Source organism: Egretta garzetta, unplaced genomic scaffold, assembly GCF_000687185.1.
Source record: "Egretta garzetta isolate BGI_Z169 unplaced genomic scaffold, ASM68718v1 scaffold51, whole genome shotgun sequence".
In the NCBI taxonomy this organism is placed as follows: domain Eukaryota; kingdom Metazoa; phylum Chordata; class Aves; order Pelecaniformes; family Ardeidae; genus Egretta; species Egretta garzetta.
Window position 1 is genome coordinate 2477116 of NW_009258549.1, and position 19763 is coordinate 2496878.

Sequence of the window (19763 nt, forward strand, 5' to 3'; positions counted from 1 at the left end):
CCCCGTTCGCCCGCAGCCGCTTCATTTTCTCCCCCCCCTTCCCCCCCTTCTCCAGGGACTGGCAGCCTCACAGCCGCGGTGGAAACCGCTTCGGGCCGCAAGGCGCTGGTGGTGGGGAAGCCGAACACCTACATGTTTGATTGCATCGTGGAGCGTTTCGGCGTTGACCCGTCCCGCACCCTCATGGTGGGAGACCGTCTGGAGACAGATATCCTCTTCGGCAAGAACTGCGGCCTCTCCACCATCCTCACCCTGACGGGTGTCTCCCGCCTGGAAGAGGCGCAGGCCTACATGGCCAGCGACAGCGCTGCTGCCAAGGATCTGGTGCCCAATTACTATGTGGACAGCATTGCAGACTTGATACCGGGCCTGGATGAGTAGCAGTCTGTACATGTGAGGGCAGAGGGGTCGGGTTCCCCATCCCAGATCTCCCATCTGTTCCCATTTCTCTCTCACTGCCCTATTTCCTCAATTCCTGGTTTCTTCACATTCCAACGCCCTTCTCTGGGGGCCAAATGTGGGGGGGTTGGCAGGAGGGGGGCAGGGTTCAAGTTGTCTCCTTTCTGCTGAGAGCTATCCGTGATGGACAGAGTCCTGTCCCTCATATGCCGGCTGCCAGCATCTCTGGGAGAGAGCTGGAGGCCTTGAGGCCGACAGGAGGGGTCAAATCAGTGTGTCTGTCTGGCCTGCACCCCTCCTCCCCCGCAGGGGTGAGGGACCGACTGGCTTATTTTTCTCTTAGATAACCAGTGGCGGCCTTTTACTGCTGTCCCTTCACTCCTAACTCTTGACTGCTGAGCTGCATCCCCGTGGTCCTTGTGGTAACCCCCTCCGTGCCAGGGGACTGGCTGGTGTGGTCACCCACCTGGTCTCCATCAGTGCCAGAGTGTGTGGAAGGAGCGTTCTGGAGCGATGAATGAGAGCATCGCTGCCTCCCACAAGTGAAGGGGAGCATTGCCTCATCTCTTCTCTCCCCCTTTCCTTAGAGATGTTTCCCCCACCACCCCCTGCCCCGACTCAGTTAAAAACTGTGCCGGTGTCCATCAGAAGGACTATAGAGAGGGAAGAGACTGGCTTGAGGGTTTTTTTTGTGCCAAACAGACAAGCTGTGATTGCCCACAGCAGGTCTGCAGTTGTACCTTGTTTTCAGGCACCCTTTGCGAAGGGGCTTGTGAAGGAGAGAGGGCTCCTAGACCACGACAGCACAGCAGTAGTGAACTGTACAGTTCTCCCCAGTTCCCCTTCCTCAGTGGATTTTGCCATAGTACGGTGAGAGAAAAGGGCTGATGGGGGTCTGTGCTCCAGCTGTTGGTGTGCAGGTGAGGTGGTGGTGGTGGTGTCACTGCTGTGAATGTGTAATTTCCCTCAAAATCATTCCTTGCTGCTTTGTCTTTCTACTTTTTTTTTTAATTTATTGATCTTATTTATCAAAATTATTTATTGTTCAAATACTGTATGATTTCTATAAACTATGCTGACTGGTTGCACCAAGGGGACAGGGGGCATTGCCTTTGGGCCTCCCTTACTGTCCATGTCCCATGTTGATGTTCTTACACTCACCGTGTGTCTGTATATAATAAAGTGTGAGCGTAGGCTGGAAACGGCCTCCTTTTTTTGCCGGTGGTCCCATCAAGATGAGAATGACCTGGGTACCTTTGAGCCCTGGAAGATGAGGATGTGGCAAGACCTTGCCTCACTCAAGGGGGTGCTGCTGGGTAGACAAGAGAGGGATGGGCAATGTCTTGCGGACAGCGTGTGTGCTGCTGTCTCTTACTGGGGTCTCAGAACTGGAGTTGAGGGTGGAGGTGGTCGGTTGGGGCTATGGGGTAGGGCACGGGGTCCAACCAGGTGAATTGGAGCAGTGAGCGATGCAGTCTTTGCCAGCTGCCTGTGCATGACACGGCATGGGTGATTCCTCGCTGGGGAGCAGTGGGTTCCTGTGCTGTGCCTGGAGTCTGCCTGCTGCTAGTCAGGTGGACCCCGATGCAGCAGTGCCCTGCTCTGCTAGGGGTAGGGGTGAGGTGCCTTCTGTCACCCACATCTAGCTTGCAGAGGGCTGAGAACTGCCCAGGCAAGGTTTTGCTGTGACCCTTCTTGACTACGCTAAGCTTTGAGTGAAGGGGAGGTGGGTATCGCTGTACCCCTGGAGGTGGCCTTCACTGGACTGCGCTTACCATGCCCTGCATTCTCTCCCCAAGTTTGGCTGTGGTCCCAGGCTGGAGCGAGAAAAGCATCTGAAATCGCTTGAAGGTACTTTGCCTCCCTTCCTCATACGGGAGCCAAATCCTTCAGCCCTTTGAACAACTGTTGGTGGTAACCAAGCATCACATCTCCCGCTTGAGAGCTCAGCTGTCCAGCTGAATAACCAGCCTCCGCATAAGTTAGTGCTGTGTCAGCCCATGTGGCAGAACTAGATGCAACTTACCAGCCCTAGGATCATTCGAGGCACTGAGTGTCTTTTTTCGCACACATCCCCCCTTCAAAATAATTTAGAAACAGCCCTCTGAAATAAAAGAACATCCAAAGAAGTCTCTAAAGACTGCCTGTCTTCTTAATTGGTCTCCTTTATATGCGTCTGTCTCTCCTTTTTTTTCTGTCCTGTCTCCAATTAGACAACCAGAGGACTGGTACTCCCTTAATGAGCACCCGACCAATGCTTGCATCATCGAGCAGAGGCAAGGTCAATGCCTAATGTGTCTGCTAACGCCGGCTGCCTAACTAGAGATACCCGGACCCTGACTTATTTTTCAGAGCACTCCATTCTTACATCAGGCTGAAACTCAGAGCACTGCTGTTGTGACTTGGGGCCACAGCTGGGAATGCTCTGTATGGCTGCAAATTGCATAGACCGAGTTGGTTGCGCGTGTGCGTACAGAGGAGATGGTGCATGGCACAAGCATCCCCAGCAGTTGCCCCCTTTTTTCTAGCCTGCTTTGAGGGCAAGTCCTTCTCGTGCTCTCTGCCTTGTTCGCTCTGTCTTCTCCAGCTCTCCCAGCCAGCAGATGGGAGTTTGGAGGCTGTGGCCTCCCAGGCTGGCACACTGGGAAACAGAAGGGAATCCAGTAGCTAAGTGGATTGTAACAGCCTACATTTGGGCCCGCTCCAAAGAGACTTTGGAGTTCGTCCTTTGGATCCCAAATGGTGACCCTGCAGAGCAGGTTTTCTTTTTCACGCAGCTGCTGCTGAAGACAGAGCTCGGCAGAGGCGATGGCTGATCTCTATCTCTTATGACCATGTAACTTCTTTCAATCTGGTGCACCTCTCCCTGAGGGCTTTGCTATGAAGCAGAGGTGGACTTGGAGCAGAAGGGGAATAGGTTTTACATGGCCTTCCCTTGGTTCTTCATGTAGCTGAGGGCACCAGGCGGGGGTGACCTGCGTCCTGTAAATGCTTCCTCTCCCCAGCCATGGAAGCAGGGGGATAAGTGCTGCCTCTAGCCACAGGGCTGCTCTTGCTTTGGGTGGGGATGAGAGCAGCACTATAGGGATCCATCAGGTCTGCCAGGCTTTGGTTTTGTGTGGCTTCCCCCTGCTACTATTGCTCCTGCACGTAATGAAGGTGAGTGTGAACAGATCTTATTAGAAAACTAAACTGGAAGGGTCCCCGAGGGACAGGGAGTTCTCCATCCAAGCCCTTCGGACATGCGTTCAACCACTGACATTAAGGGGTCTGTGATCCTCATGGGGGTCAGGCCTTGGTTCCCTCTGGGCTGGGTGTGGTGGGGCTGCAGAGCAAACCTGCTGTTGAAACTGAAAAAAGTGATGGCTCCTGCCAGGGTAGGCTGATTTCTTCTCGTCTAAAGCAGTTTTTCTTCTCAGGTTGAGTGTTCAAGGAAGCAGTGCAGTTGCCTGGGAGCACGGGGCTGCGTGGAGCAGAGCTGAAGCAGTGGTGTAGCGTGAGGAAGAGCATTTATTTTCTCACCTTCAGAAAATTGCATCGTCCTTTCCTGCCGTGCAATGGAGACAACACCCACGCAGGTGGCGGTCCTTCCGTTATCCCAGGAACCTGGGATCCTTCATCCATAAGCGTGGTTACTGTGGCAACTGCTGGCTGGATGATGTAAGTAGCAACCTGCTGAGCCCTGCCTGCTGTGGACAAGGCCCAGGGAGAAGTTAGGGATGCCTGTGTTCCCCCGGCTGGGGGAGAGACAACTTCACCCTGCCTCCCAGACTCCAGCCATCCTTGGGCACGGACCGGTGGATGAGGCAGAGAGCTGCAAGAAGTCCCTCTGGGCTCTTAGGAGCTTGGGGCAATGTGGAAAAGGGTCACATGTATGAGTAGGGGATCCGGCTTCCACAGGAAAATATCCCTTGAGCCAGAGTGAACTGAGCTGCGCTGCTCCCATTTGTGTGCGGCATTCATGATTTGATGGTGGGTAACCTGGAAGCCAGGCCGTGGCTGTCTGCTGTTTTCCTATACTGCTGTGACCTCCATCAAGACTGCTCTCACGGGCCTGACTTCTAGGGGACTGAGCCTTTGACAACCTGATGTCCCCTAGTTTGAAATGTTCTTTGTCACACTCCTGTTTTCCTGGGATCAGCTTATTAACAGCTATGTTCATTCTCAAGCATACTGCTTTCTTCCCTTTCACAGAATCACAGAACAACTGAGATTGGAAGGGACCTCTGGAGGCCATCTGGTCCAACCCCCCTTCTGAAGCAGCACTCCCTATCTCCAAGGATGGAGAATCCACAACCTCCCTGGGCAAACTGTGCCGGTGCTCAGTCACCCTCACAGTAAAAAAGTGTTTCCTGATGTTCAGAGAGAACCTCCTGTGTTTCAGTGTGTGCCCATTGCCTCTGGTCCAGTTGCTGGGCACCACTGAGAAGATCCTGGCTCCATCTTCTTTGCACCCTCCCTTCAGGTATATACACACATTGACAAGGTCTGTCCCCGAGCCTTCTCTTCTCCAGGCTGAAAAGTCCCAGCACTCTCAGCCTTTCCTCATAGAAGAGATGCTCCAGTCCCTTACTCATCTTTGTGACCCTTCCCTGGACTCTCTCCAGTATGTCCCTGTCTCTCTTGTATTGGGAAGCCCAGAACTGGACACAGCACTCCAGGTGTGGCCTCACCAGTGCTGAATAGAGGGGAAGGATCCCCTCCCTCAACCTGCCGGCAACACTCCACCTAAGGCAGGCTACGATACTGTTAGCATCCTTTGCTGCAAGAGCACATTGCTGGTTCATGTTCAACATGGTGTCCACTAGGACCTCAGGTCCTTTTCTGCCAAGCTGCTTTCCAGCTGGGTGGTCCCCAGAATTTACTGGTGCCTGGGGCTATTCATTCCCAGGGGCAGGACTTTGCATGTCTCCTCGTTGAACTTCACAAGGGTTCCTGCCAGCCCATTTCTCCAGCATGCCAAGGTCCCTCTGGAAGGTAGCATGACCCTCTGGTCTATCAGCCACTCCTGCCAGTTTTGTGTCATCAGCAAACTTGCTGAGGCTACGCTCTGCCCCATCATCCAGATCATTAATGAAGATGCTAAACAGGATCAGATCCAGCACTGACCCCTGGGGTACACTGCTAGTTACTGGCCTCCAGCTAGACTTTATGCCACTGATCACCACTCACTGGGCCTGGCCATTCAGCCAGTTTTCAGTCCACCCTGCTGTTTCCTCACCCAGCCCATACTTCCATTGGCTTCTCTATGAGGATCTTATAGGAGACAGCGTCAAAGGCCTTACTGAAGTCAGGGTAGATAACGTCCGCTGCTCTACCCTCATCTACCAAGCCAGCCATTTCATCATAAAAGTTTATCAAGTTGGTCAAGTGACTGACACTTCAGAAAGACAACAAATGGGCCCAAAGATACTAATCAGTGAGTAGATGCATTTAATAGGAGAAACTAATGATCATCCTGGCTGTCAAGTTGTTAGTGTTCAGCCACATGACATGGTAAGAGAACTGGGAGGATCTGGAAGGTGTTGGGACTGGCAGGGCAGAGGAGGTGTTTTTTTGCATGGGAAAGTGCCTCCAGAGCCAAGAAAGGATCATGATCCTAGGAACTCACTCGATACTTGCCCAACCTGATGTGAGAGTCCCCATTTGCCAAGGCAGGCACCTCTGGCACCACCCTGTCCTGCAGCAGCTGGAGCAGGGAGGAGGAGGCAAGGAGCAGCAGCCTGTTCCTGCCTGCCCTGGGGAGGCAGCCAGCGTTTGCTCTTCCTCCAGCAGCAGTGTGGGTAGAAGGCCCTCCTCTGCAGCACAGCTTCCCTCTCCTCACTCCTTACACAATGCATTGCCCCCTCCACCCCATAGCATCGGTTCTCAGGTACCCCCTTGCTTATCCCCATGTCATTATCCATTTTCTTCTTTATGGCTGCCTCATTCTCTCTACAGACTCTGACCCCAGCAAACTCATCAAGCAGCCCAGGAGACTTGCATGGCTATGTACATCCAGGAGCTGCTGCTGTGTTGCTGGATGCTGCCTGCCCGGGAACTGTGGATGGATAATGTATTGGAAGTGTTCCTGGCAGACAAGCTATTCTGGTGTTCTGTATAATCCCTGGGAGATACTGAACAGCTGAACCTGCTGAGAGCAATTAAAAGCTATTAATAACTCCACCAACTTCGAGAGCTATACTGGTCTTTGTAGCTTCAGTATACCACTGCAGCAAAGTGCTGTCAGTTCTGTAGGTCTTCAGCACGGAGACAGGGGAGACGTGATGCCAGAAACATTCCCAGGTCACAGGGCAGCTGCCTGAACCATCTAGGTTGTGCTGCCCTGTGATTTAGCCTGCTAGATGTGCAGCTCCAGCAAACAGCAGTTTCCATTCTGTAAATAGGATATTGCTGAGCATTGAGATGCTCTCTTCACTTGTTACGGGTGAGAGAGACCTGCCCTTTAAATGGACATCACTGTCCTTCAGGCTGTAAATCAGGTTGCCCAAAGCCGTGTGCCAGCCTTTTGGCTCACCAGCCCTTGCTGAACCTCTAGCCTGGCTCCCACAGAAGCCACACCGAAAGTGGTGCCTGGTTAAAATCCAGGGGCAGGAATTGTTTCCCTGCTTGACCTGTTTCAAGCAACCTGGAACAACTCAAATGATGCTGTTGTCTCTTTTCTCACTCCACTGTTGTACTACAGCTGCCTGTGTGCGATTTAAGTAGTTTATCCCTGCAGCACAGATGCTGGTGAAATTGAGTCTTCATGGGCTGTAGATTAGAGATTTCCCACCTGCTAGGACTGTGTTGACTGTGGCCCTGGCAAGGTGTCCTTTCCTCACAAAACAGAGGTGTTCCTGACTTGGTGTCCTTCTCTGGTCCAATACCTGGAGATCGCTGGTCAGCTAACTTTGAGCAGAGCTTAGGAGTGGTGTGGAGCGATGCCAGTCCCTATTGGTGCACTCACAAAGTTTGGGGGTGGAGGTGTGAAGAATGGCAATATGCTCCCGTTCAGCACTGTGGTACAACTAGGGGACCATGTGCCCACCACAGCCTTAGTAACCTGGAGATTGACCCATCTCATGAGGTTGTGTGGCCGTACTCCTCCAGTGGAGAGCATAGGCTGTGTTTCTGCTGAGCTTCCTGATGCTCACTGCATTGTAATCCACCACAGTCTCATTAGTTGCCTTGCCTCAACGATTTCAGGGGTGAAAGGACCTGTGTCATTGAGCAATCCCACACTGTGCTCGACTCCTGTTTGGCCACAAGCAACTCTGAATGCCCTTGAGACAATGTTGCTGGAAATCTACCTGTTGGTGCAGGTTTTTGAGCTGCTTTCTTCTCAGTTATCTGTTCGGGCAGCCTGACATTAAGGATGCTTGGGAGAACTCTCTACAGAATTGGTCTTTCTCATCCCAAAGGTCACTTGTCACTTGCTGATGACCTGGCAGCAGCACAGTCCTTCCTACTGGAGCACACTTGTTCTCCAGGTCAACCCAGGGATGGAGGTGGCTGGTCATTGCATGTAGCATAAGGTCCTGTCTGGCACATCTTTTAAGTGGCAGGATCTGAGGCAGACCTCCTGGTGCTGCTTGCTGACACAATACAAAACTCTGCCATTACTACTTTAGGCGTGTTGTAAGCTTTCCAGAACAGTGTCTCCAGCAATGGGACACAAACAGCAGCAGGAGAATCTGTCTGATCCTTGTAGCGACTTAGGAAGATGTACAATTCCCTGGCAAGGAGTCTGTGAGTTACCCTGGGATGACTTCTAGCAGCAAACCTCCAAGCCCAGCAATGCAGAGGCGTCCTGTCCGCTACCCATATGTCCTCCTCCTCCTGCCCTGGCAACATTCTGCAATGCAGAAGAGTAAGGCACCGGCAGCAAACCTCCAAGCCCAGCAATGCAGAGGCATCCTGTCCGCTACCCATATGTCCTCCTCCTGCCCCGGCAACATTCTGCAATGCAGAAGAGTAAGGCACCTGCAAAGGATCATCCTTATCTGCTCCTTGTCTCTTGAACTGTGATGCTGTGCCAGGTGCAATAAGTAAATTAGACGTCTTTAATAAGTCATCTCTCTAGGCCTCTCATTTCCCCATCTCCTGGACTGTTGTTCTCCAGCCTCAAAATAAATCTAGAAGTAGGAAGCTTCTGCCTTGTGTTCCCATCATGCTGGATGGAGTGGAGTGACACCAGATTTTTCTTTCATTTCATAGTATCAAATGTTCTCTTCCTTTTTCCTTTCTGTTGCAACTATCAGGGGCTCCACGGCCTGTCAGTTCCTTGTACAAAGGGAGTGTGAGCTGGGCATCCCTGCCACCGTCCATCCCACCAAGACCAGTTGTTACCCTGTCCTTTAACACACAGCTGGGTGATAACCTAGAGGCCTCAGCGCTGGGCATGATAAGAGGAAAAATGCAACTGGGTAGAAAGAAATGCAGCTGAAGTTGCATTCCAGCAGACCTCACTTTCGCTTTTGCCTGAGCCTCCTGTCTGTCTGATTTGGTAGAAGGGAAGCAGTGGGACGTTCCATGTCAGAATTGCTCCATAGATCTGCAAACCCAGTGTAAGCTGGTGCTGCAGAAAACTCAGCTATTTTCACATCTGTCTGATGCTCAGCAACAGGAATGCTTTCAGCACAAGAGAGGAGGCTGTGCCAGGCAGGAGCGAACAGCTGAAGGTTGGAGAGCAGGTTGGGATGGTCCAGGGCATCATCCTGGCCGATGTGAGCTCACTTGCAGAAATATGGATTGATAAGTGGCAGCTGGCTGGAAAAAGAGTGTGAAGTCCTGTCCCTTCACAAATTCAAAAATTGTATTCCTCCAAGTTGTTGAACAAGCTCCCTTTCCGAGAGCTGGAAAGCCGGATTTATAACCACAGACAATTTGGGCCATTCTTCGGGCATCAGCTTCTTTTGCTGGCCATTATTGACGCTGCAGGGCCCCTAACTACTGCTGGCACCCGGGGCACAGCCAGCCACCCCACAGCTGCAGCTCTCTGCTCCGGAGCTGTTTCTCATCACAGCTCATCCACATTCCCCCCCGCCCCCCAGCTCCAACCAGCAGCAGCTCGGTCACGCAAGCATCTCTGCTCAGGAGAGCCTGGTTGCTGGTGAGCAAAGGCTGTGTCCTGGAGAGCAAACAGCACACAGAAAATGTGGCTGACAGCCCTACAGTCTGCATCCAAGTCACGGCTCCCTTTTGTGCACGCTTAATCAGCTCCTCCTGTGCCGGGCTGCGCCACGTTGTTGCTTGGCATCTTCTGTTGTGCTTCCAGTTGCTCTTAGCAGGACCATGCCCTCCTCCATCTATGCCCTGTGGTTTCAATGCTATAGATGTATGTTTTCCAGCCTGCACATCATCCTCCCTTCAATAGTTGTCTTATGCAGTTCTTCATCCTCCCTTGATGAACGCCAGACACCCTGCTTGCTGCTTTACTTGCTGCTCTGTCGGCTGCACCACCACAGGAATCGTATTTTCTCTTTTCCAGGCCTGTAGCACATTTTTTTGCCTATCCAAGTCAAAGTGAAGGAGAACCCAATCTCTTCAAGTGCTGCTGTAAAACCCTTAGCAGCAGTTTCAGGTGCCGAAACCTCTATGAATCAGACTTGAAGTCTGGAGCAGCGGGATGGGGAAAAGGGCCAGACTGGCTCTTGCGAGCCATCCCCAACCCCTTCCAAGGGGTGCAGCAATCCCAAATCCATGCATGGTGGCCGTTTCCAGACCCACGTGGAGGGCAGTTATTGATGTGGGCTGGGTGAGCAGCCAGATTTCACAGCGCAGCTGGGCAGTGCCCCTTCTCCTCTGCAGCTACGCAGGTTTGGCCAGGCAGCGGGAAGGAGAGCACCTGGGACTGTGGTTGCACGATGCTGGGAAGCTGCACGTACACAGCCTTGCTGTTGTAATGGCAGCCCTCACCTTCATCCCAGCTCATTTGCTGGTGCCTGACTGCTTTGCCCCCGAGGGATGAAGTTTCATCAGGAGGAGGCCACAGACGCTCAGCCAGAGCGGGGTAGCCACCCCGCCAGCAAGACTGCCACCACGGCGTGCCCAGCCAGCCCAGCCCAGCCCTGGGAGAGCCAGGGCTGTGGTCAGATGGCCCGCAGGCACGGCCAGCAGCAAAGTCAGGCTTGGCATCCCGACGCAACGTGGAGAGGGAGCTCTCTGCTCCTCTGCAGGCAGAGCTGAAACACACCGGCCAGGCGAAGGCATGCTGGAGAGCCGGGGCCTGTCGGTGCTTGTCCTTGCTGCAGATAGAGGAGGCCCACCCACAGCTGGTGTGGCGTTGAGATGCTACCAGTGGTGGGACCCTGGGGAGCCACCTTCACAAGGTGCCGGGGAGAGGCAGGGCTCCCCCCAAGCACCCTGTTTTGCTATGAGATTGGCTGATGTGCCGGCATCCTGCAAAACATCCACTCAAAACTGCTCTGGGGGGTGGTGGGGGGAGCCAGACCTGGGGAGGGTGCTGTAGCTACCAAAAAGGAGTGGTGGGTGTTGGCGTGCCCTGAGCATCCTTCTCCCTCAGCTCGGTGGAGGCAGTATGGTACATCCCCCAGGAAGGAGATGCCTTGAGAGGTCTCAGGATCCCCATTTTCATCCCCAAGGCACCGCTTGGTCCTCTCTCCTTCTGGCCAGGCCAGCTCTGACTCTGCCTCTTGTGCCACACACCTAAGCCTGTGTTCCCATCACCTCTGCTGGTGCTGCTGAGGCCTGGTCCATGGTTTTACAGTGCTGGGTGATTCTCCTTAGTGGAAGTCATGGTGCTCCCAGCAACATGTGCGCACAACCCAGAAGGTTGAAAGACATTGCATTAAAAAGGAAAGAAAGAAAAGCAGTGCATTCCACATTTCAGCCTCTTGGAGGGACCAAAGAGTATCTTCTCTTCAGAAACACTCCCAGAAAGTTAAAAAAAAAAAAAAAAAAGATAGTTTAGCTGTGCACCATAGTGCTTGTCCTGCTTTCTGCCTTCCCTCGGGATTCATCCTTCCCTGCCCACTGCAGGTACCCTGGCATGGTGCGGGGCTGGGCTGAAACACCCTTCCCTGGGCACTCAGGACAGAGAGAGGCCCTGCAAACACACGGGGATGTTATTCTGCCTTGGGTAGACGTGTGCTGGGCTAAAAAACTGAAACACCAAACTTTTCTGAGCCATTTGCAAGTCTCCCTTGAAAAAGGGTGCGCACATGCCCAGCAAACCGAGCCACCCCATCTCCAGCAGCTCTCGCCCCTGCCCGGAGAGTGCTGCTGGCATGCAACTTGCTGAGAGCCTGCCTTTCTCGGAAAGCATCCCGTTTCCCCACGGGGAGTATTGGTCTGAGCCACTGGCCCCCCTCCTGCCCGGCTGGGCATCCTCCCCCACTTCTGCTTCTGGGAATAGCAATGCAGAGCCCAGCATCTCAGTTTCACTCTGAGGGGTAAAACTGTCTGCCCCCCAACCGAGCTGAGACGCAGCCACGCGTCGGGCACAGCCTGACTTTTCTGGGCTGGTTTTCCAAAGGGGAAATGAAATGGTGACTTGGCGGGGAGTGGGTCAGCACCCAAAGCCAGTCCTTGAGCGTGTTCCCTGGGCAGCTGCAGCCCACCAGCTTTGGTCAGTCACGCTCTTCACTTAGGTTGCTTGCTTTCAAGAAGGCCGAGCCCGGTGATTTTGAGGCTGGCCTGACCCAAACCACAGCAACCCTGTGATCTCCAAGGGTGGGTATGTCTGTGGAGGGGTTAGGTTTCCTCTGGCAGGGCTGCTCCAGCTGGCCCAGCACCCTGGGCTTCACCACAGAGCTGTACAGAGGCACTTTGGGACTACCCTTGCTTGACTAGCAGATTATTATTAGGTTGGAAGGAGGAGGCCTTGGTTCTGGGGACAAGGTTTTACCCCCATTTCCACAGACCTTTTTCTCCAGGGCTGAATAGCACTTCCCTTCGTCCCCCTTTCCTGTGTCCCAAAGCAAGGGGTGTGATAGTTTCTCAGCATTAGACATCGCTCTTTGGGGAGATACAGTTTTTCTGCAAGCCATCTCCTTCACATGACACCTAGCAACTTTACAGGTGTCATAGTCTTCATCCCAAATCCCTTTATGTGCCCAACAGGCCTGGGGAGCTATGGGAGCAGATGGCTGGAAGCACCCAACAGCTGCCCCTCTAGCATCCCACCACCCCATGCAGCTGGATCCAGCCTAACCAAGTGTCTTTAGCGACCTGGCCTGCCCCTTCCCCTGGCCAAGGGTCTGACAGCTCTGAAGCTACACGTCCAGCCCCTTCGCATTGAGTGAACTGGTCCCAGCACAGATCCTGACCTTGCTCAGGCCACAGTACATGCAGGGCCCAGGAGCAACATGTTGGCTGTTCTCAAATGGCAGAGTTGCTCCAAAGCAAGAAAAGCTGCTGTTGGTTCATCTTCTCTTGCGTCTTTGCAAATTCTTTAACAGCTTGCAGTACCTGAAGATCCTCTCAGTCCAGGCTCAGCTCACAGGGCTTCCCTGGCCGGTCTTGGAAACCTGAGGAGGTGTTTTTCAGGAAACTTCAGCCTGATGGACATTGCACAACACAAGAATAGATGAAGGTTGGTGTTCGGTGAGACCAGATCCCTGTAGCACAGCACCCTGCCCTGCCAGAAGGCTGCCCCAGACAAGATGAATGTCATCAGTCCTGGGCTCTCTGATCCTTTCCCTCTGATTCAGCCCCAGGGCTGTGCTTGGAGGGTCTGAGCAGCAAAGAGGCACACTGGCCTTGGTGGTCCTCCTTGGAGGGTCCTGCCTGGGCCAAGGGAGGTCAACCTGCTCCCTTGCCCTGAGGGGTCCCTTCAGGCAAGCAGTAATCCCAAGGCTGAGAGATGGGGAACAGGTAGGCCAGGACATGTGGCTAGGTGGCCTGACACCAGGGCGGGGGGCTCAGCCCCATTGCCCAGCAAGAGATAGTGTTGGCACTGGTGCGACAGGCTCCCAGCGCAGCCAGAGAGCAGGAGGGCATGGGAGCACAGCAGCAGCGGGGGTCCTGCATGAGCCCCCATCCCCTTCCCAACCCACCGGTCACTTCACAAGGATGCTACATGGCTCAGTCTACGTGGAGGTTGTAGTGAAGCTCAGTAGCGGGTGTTTCAGCCAGATAGATTTCTGGGAGGTGCCAAGTGCTGTCTGTGGTTTCCCTGCCACCTGTGGGGTCCGTGCAGGGCTGGGGGAAGAAAGAGAGCAGATAGCGATGAAGTGATGGAGAGTTTGAAGGAAGTCCAACTGAGACACCCTGAGAAAGGAAGCAAGCAATAAAATCCTGGAGAAAAACAGTGCTCCGCACCCAGCTGAGCCCACTCCTGGAGCCGCCAAAAAAGCATCCTTGGCTCAGAGGCAGGCAGTCATAAACACAGGCAGAAGCTTCACAGGCAGGGAAGGTTTTACCTGTCGAGCAAGTCCCAGACTGCATTCGCCCACCAGCTGGGAGTGTTGAGCGCTGTGGGGAGGCGAAGCAGGCAGTCCTCCACCGCAGCCTTCAGCATAGCAGAAGGAGCGGGAGGAGGATGAGATGGGGAGCAGCAGCTCTGGTTTCTCTGTGGCATCCAAGCTGAGAGAGCGGCTGGGCCATTTGGAGAGGGGACCAACCCTTAGAGAAGGTGGGGTGGGTGCCTGGGCCAAGTGGGGTAACCATTTATCGTTGGTGGGGAGCCAGCTAGGGAAGGCTGAGTGCCTTCACAGTTTTTGGCAGCCTGGCCAGCAGGGTCCTTGTGTCTTTCAGCACCCTTCTTGGACTCAGACTTTCATGGCTGGAGAAGTGGTCCTGTCCATTTGTAGGGCTGGTCCTCTAGCCACCCTGCCCCACCAGCCCTGATGGGTCCTTCTCCCAGTGCCTCCCACGCTGCTCAATCCCAATCATGGGTGCAGGTCTTCCTCGACTTGCTCGGCAGGTAAAACCTTCCCTGCCCACAAAGCTGAGCTTGCACCTCGAGGGCAGCTGAATAAAGCACCACGGTGGGGAAGGCCCTGTTCTGCTCTCTGCTGGTTTTCCTTCCCTTTCCCCCAAATAAACAGGCCACCAGAAAGAGAGACAAATATCTTTGTTTCCAAAGCGGGAAGGGCTGTCAGAATGACATGGCTCCCAGTGCCTCGTTAGGGGTTAGATAAGTCCCTGAGGGCCACGGGGAGCCCTGCCACACAGCACAAGTCCCTGCTGACCGTGCTATTGTCAAGAAGGGGTGCATTTGCGGGGGGCTGGGGCTTTTGCCCACTGCTTGTTTCTCTCCAGGAAAGTCACGTCTGATGCCTGTTTGCCCAGGGAGACTTCCCTCCCTGACAGCTCTTATTCTGAACAGACACCAGCTTGGCACTCACCAAGGGGTGTGCAGGGAGGCCCCCCATTTCTGGACCTCTCTACATGCCCCTAGGCTGGCAGACACCCCACGGGGTGCCAAAGCTGAGCTCAAAAGAAGTGGCCTTCTCTTGGGGCTGCCCGGCACCGAGCTCACGCTGCTCCAACACTGCTCCAACACAGTGCAGTGCCTCTTGGCTTGCTCCTTCCAGGAGTTCGCAGGTGGCGGAGCCGGTGAAACAAGCCCAGGATGCTGACCCTGCATAGATTGGGGGGACGCCTCGTCCAGAGCTGGGCTTAGGGCTGGGTCCTGCAAAGGGCCTGTCCCCCTTGGGGTGAGTTTACACAACAGCAGACCCTGTAGGGGCATTGCTTTCCCTCTAAGGTTACCTCCTTATCATGGGCTTGACCTGGGGACTTCTCTCATCTCTCCATCTTCCCTTTGATTGGGAGGAGGTGCATTATATTACAGCTTGAACCTGCCTGACTAAATTTAGCCAGTGCAGAGGCCAGGAGAAGCTCCCTGGGTTTCCCTGTTTGCTTTGGTGGGAATGGAAATGATACATCCCAGCTGTCGCCTCTTTCTGGAGCAAATGCCCAAGGGCTTGGAGGCCGGTACTTCTCAGATGTCCAGGGTTGTGGAAGCTAATCCACCCTGCATAAGAAAACTCTTAGACAGTAGGACTTAAGGCTGTGGACCTCCAGGGTGAACAGGCGTGAACAAGCCCTCCTGAGCCAGGGGGGCAGGGTCGGGGGCAGGGTCAGGGGCACACATGAACCACGTCCGTGTGATCTCTGAAACATTGCCACCAGCCCAGGGTCTGGGGTGGGAGGTGAAGTCAGGCAGGTTTAGTAACCCTCTTCGGTAACCGTCAGTGGTAGCTGGAGCCAAGGGGAAGTGATAAATGCCTCTCTGCACAGGAGGGAGCTTTGCAGGGGTCTCACGCTTGCTCCTCAATGCTTCTGTCTTGTCATGCCCGCAGGGATGTGCTCAGCGCCTTCCTCCATCCTCAGGCAGTGCTGTCTGCCCTTCCCTTCTGTGCTGCAGTCCCTTGCAGCCATTTACTTTGCTTTTGCCAAGAGAGAAGCTAAACGCATTAATGCCTTTGCCAGCTCTGGGGCAGTCTTAGGGATCAGCACCCTGGGCTGTAAAGGTTGAGCCCCTGGTGCAATGGCCCTTGGCCTCACAGTGTACCTGGTGAATCTGCTGTGGGCTGAACAGACAGCGCTGGCCTGCCCCACAATGCATGCCCCACAGTCTGGCTACCTATGGGGTATACAGGGTACACCCCAAAATAGCTGGGTGGCTGATGGACTCTCCCTTACCTTCTACACTGGGAGAGAAGAGCAGGCTTCATGCTCATGCAAGCAGCACTTGCCACCAAATCACTGGCACACAGATGCTGCAAGTGAATATCCATCCCTCTTCCCCCAGGTTCCTGCTGTGAGGAGGCTAAACAGAAGCTGATACTACATCTAACCAACCCCTTGCCCCAATCTGTGACCCTACTCCCTACCGAAATGGCTTTAAACCAGCAGTGCATGGGCCAAGAATGCTTCGTAAAATGCTCAAAGCTGTCCCACAGAAAAGCCCCCAGCCCATGCACGTGGCCAGGCAGTCAGTTGGCATGTCAAGATCTACCCCTCTGGCCAAAGTCAGGAGCCTCTCAGTGCTCAGCCTCAATGTCCATCATAATGAGAGCAAGACTATGATCCCGTAGAACAATGCCGTGTTGTTTAGGTGGGTGCTAAGTGCATCAGCACACTTCCCTCCTTTTTCCCAAGCCACCCAGTTCTGCTGGGATGTGAGCTGGTCGTTGGCTTTCTTCCAGAAAAATGAGACGGTCCTTTGTTTGGGAAAGGGTGAGGAGCCCAATCCTGGAGCACAAGGCAGAAGAGGGGGAGAGTACATCTGTGTTGCCAGTGTTGGGGGAGTGCACTTGTGCTCCCGATGGAACAGCCTGTATTACCACCCCACCAGCTGCCTTGTGAACCTGCCCCAGCTCCCTATCTGGCAGAAGGTACGGAGGAGATCCCAAGTGTGGACCCTATCTTTTGCTGTAAGGTGTGGACAGTTCATACCTGGACTGCACTGAGTGCCTGAGGCTGGCTCTTCCCTGGCGCTGCAGGCAGGCAGAGCCCAGCTTTGGCATTGGTGGGGAGCTTCAGACCTGCTCTCTTTCCCGGGGAGCAGAGCAAACCAGAGAAGCCAGAGGTGAGGAAGAGCGAGCTCATGTGGGACATGATGGTGGATGGGTGTGCGTGCTGGCAGGGGTAGAGATGGCTCTGCAATGGGCTTCCTCAGAGAGATCAGCTTGCAAAAACTCCCAAAAGAGTGACACAGCCTCACCACAGCAGTGATATGTGTGTACCCACCAGCCCTGGAGGGCACCTGGGCCCCCCTGCATGGGGGTGGGAATCAACAGCGTTGCAGGGGATGACGCATCCCAGCGCTTTCCACTGCCTCCAAACCATGATAGCATCGGAGAGGAGCGCCCTATGCTTTCTCTCCCCAAATAGTATGAGCCTCGGGGAAAGGAGGGTGCCAAAACACCCTGCCGTTTCAGCAGCAGATCCCGGTGGATAACAGACAGCTTACCAGCGAGAAGGTAATCATTCCAGCTGGCTGTAGGGCGGCAGGCAGCAGCTGCCTAACAGGGCTCAGCACCGCCTAATTGTTAGGGGCACCAGGTGATGGATGGTACATATAGCTGAAACCCCCAAGGGAGTTTTGGGAGGTCCCCAGTCAAGAAGTGGAGGGGAGTCCTGGGCTGTACTGGCTTTGAGGCCAGGAGGATGTGTCCCTGCTGGGGAATGATGAGCTGTACCACCCGCAGGACCCCAGGGGAGGGCAGGAGCCTGTACACCCAAGTCAATCCTCTTTTCTCCAGCTCCTGCTGCCTGGCAGGACCTCATTGTCCCCCAGGTTGGCCTTTTGCCTGCCTTGGTTTCAGCTCAGCTCTGCTGATGCCTTGTGGTCCTGTATGCTCTGGAGGGTCTCCAAGCACGGGATGTGCCCCTAATGCTGGTTGATGGGCTGGCTGCAGACGAATGCGTTTGCCAAAGCAGATGCAATGGCCCATGCAGGGTACATCTCTGAGAAAAACCTGATGTACTCCAGGCTCCCAGCCAGCCTCACCTCCCAAGCAGCTCTGATGCCCTTTCTGTCGTGTGTGGAGACTAATATCACATCCCACACCCTAGGTACCGCTTTGCATGTACAAAAAAAGGATGTTTTCAGGCTTCTTTGTCATTCCTGCCAGGAAAACCTATTCAAGGCAACCCTTTTCTTCAGGATTATCATTCCAGACTGGTTTTTACACACATCACTCACTGAAAAATGGCATGCAGCTGAGTTTCGGTCTCAAGGGTGTTGCAGGAGAACGTGCCTGTATTCCATGAACATACTTCTCCTGAGCACTGTTTCTTAGAAGACCTGAAACCAGCGTCTGGGTTGCTGTAACATGTTCAAACACGGCATCCACTTGCAGTTTGCATATTAAGTACAGCAAACAATCCTCTGCCCAGCGCGTCTCTAAAGTGTCTTTAACAGACAGCAGCCTGAGACAGTGAATATGCCTCAGCAGGTCATTTCTAGGCTTGAAATAGGCTCAGTAAATGGCAGGTTTCTAAGGCACTGCAAGGGCACCAATTTGGGTATTACGGCAGTGCAGAGCCGGTGGCCATAGTCAGTCAATAGCCTGCAGCTCTCTTGCTCCGGCACATGAGTGCCAAAACATCTGACCGTCCCGCGTGGAGCTGCATTTCCTTGCCCTCGAACTCCCAGAACTTACCAGCAGCCCAGGAATGTTCCTTAGCATCATATTGTAACACAATATTCCTTTTCTCTCCTGCAACAGTGGCACTGGGCTTATGTTGCAGGCACTTTGGAAGTCATTAGGCAATGTCCAGCCAAGCGGTGGCAATGTTTTCCCCTCTATAGTCAGCATTTGCTAAGCTTGTAGCTGTTTTCGAAACGTGTCATTTCTTAAACGTTAGGTTTGAAGCCTTGCCTGCAGTGCTTGCACAGCCTGAACAACGCGTGCTGTGCCCCAACTCATTTTCACTTCTACCTTTTCCTTTCTTTCTATTTCTTCAACTTGATTTATTTAAAGAAATCCACACCAGCAGTCAGAAGTTGATTTCCCATTTTCTTCAAATGAGAGAAATATTATCAGTTTCAAACTGCGTGACAGAGTTGTACAAGGTCCCTAATTATACTTCGCCTACAGGAGAAGTTAAGCCTTACTCCGTTCACCTTCCAGCGCTCCCCGGTCTGCTGTTCCCCTCTGGCTCAGCAGCAATTGCCTGATCTGCTGCAAGGCTTTCCTTAACCTGCTTTTGCAGCTCTTGGAAACCCTCTACGTGTAGCAACTACCCAGTCCAGGCTGTGTCATTGCGAGCAACCTCTCAGTGTCAAAACCAAAAACGTGCTTTCCTAAAGCATCAGGCCGCCCCTCCTTGAATTGCCTTTGCTCTGCCGCCCTGGGCCAAGTGCCCTTAAACTGAAACGCAAATGGCCTGAAGCCTTCCCAGCCAGTCACCGCCCAGCTGGGATTAAAGATCTGCTAACTCCACTGCTTCAGCCTCACAGTCAGGATCCTTCACGTCCAAGTTAATCGAAGGCTTGGCACTTTTTTGCTGTGCTGTCACTATTTCCAGCACCGTCAGGCGAGGAGTCCTCCCACCTATCACCCAGGTGGAGGAGCTAACCCAAATCAGTGGGCGGTTTCTCGCCATTCTGGAAGGGTGCTGAACAGCTTGGGCCAACCATTCCCATGGGCTGACACAGGCTGATCCACGCTGCCCATGGCCACAACCCAGCACCTGGCTCCCTCTTTACTGTCCTGGCCAGGGCGCTGTGCCCATCCCGCAGTCGCAGGGATACCACCCTGTCTGGCAGACCAGGAGCTCTCCCTTCCCTGCTGTGCCCGGGGACGGTTTACACCCCAGAGGCAAGATGGAGCCCACTGTGAGCAGTCAGGGGTACAAAGGAGGAGGTGGAGAGCACAGATTTTGGGGAGCTCCCGGGATGCTCTTTGAGGTGTGTCTAACACATCCCGGTGTCATTAACATGAGAAGGAGTCATTCCT

The 19763-nt window shown here is 53.9% G+C and overlaps 1 protein-coding gene across 1 annotated transcript in view; it reads left to right on the top strand.

The window, feature by feature from the left end:
* SH3BP1 (SH3 domain binding protein 1) overlaps nt 1-1351 on the top strand; it is a 16803-nt gene extending 15452 nt beyond the window's left edge. Inside the window, exon 17 of the mRNA XM_009647732.2 lies at nt 17-1351. Within this exon, the coding sequence (XP_009646027.1) occupies nt 17-381 (365 nt within the window). The 3' untranslated portion in view covers nt 382-1351. The remainder of the gene's footprint in view (nt 1-16) is intronic.
* Nucleotides 1352-19763: the final 18412 nt, after the last annotated feature.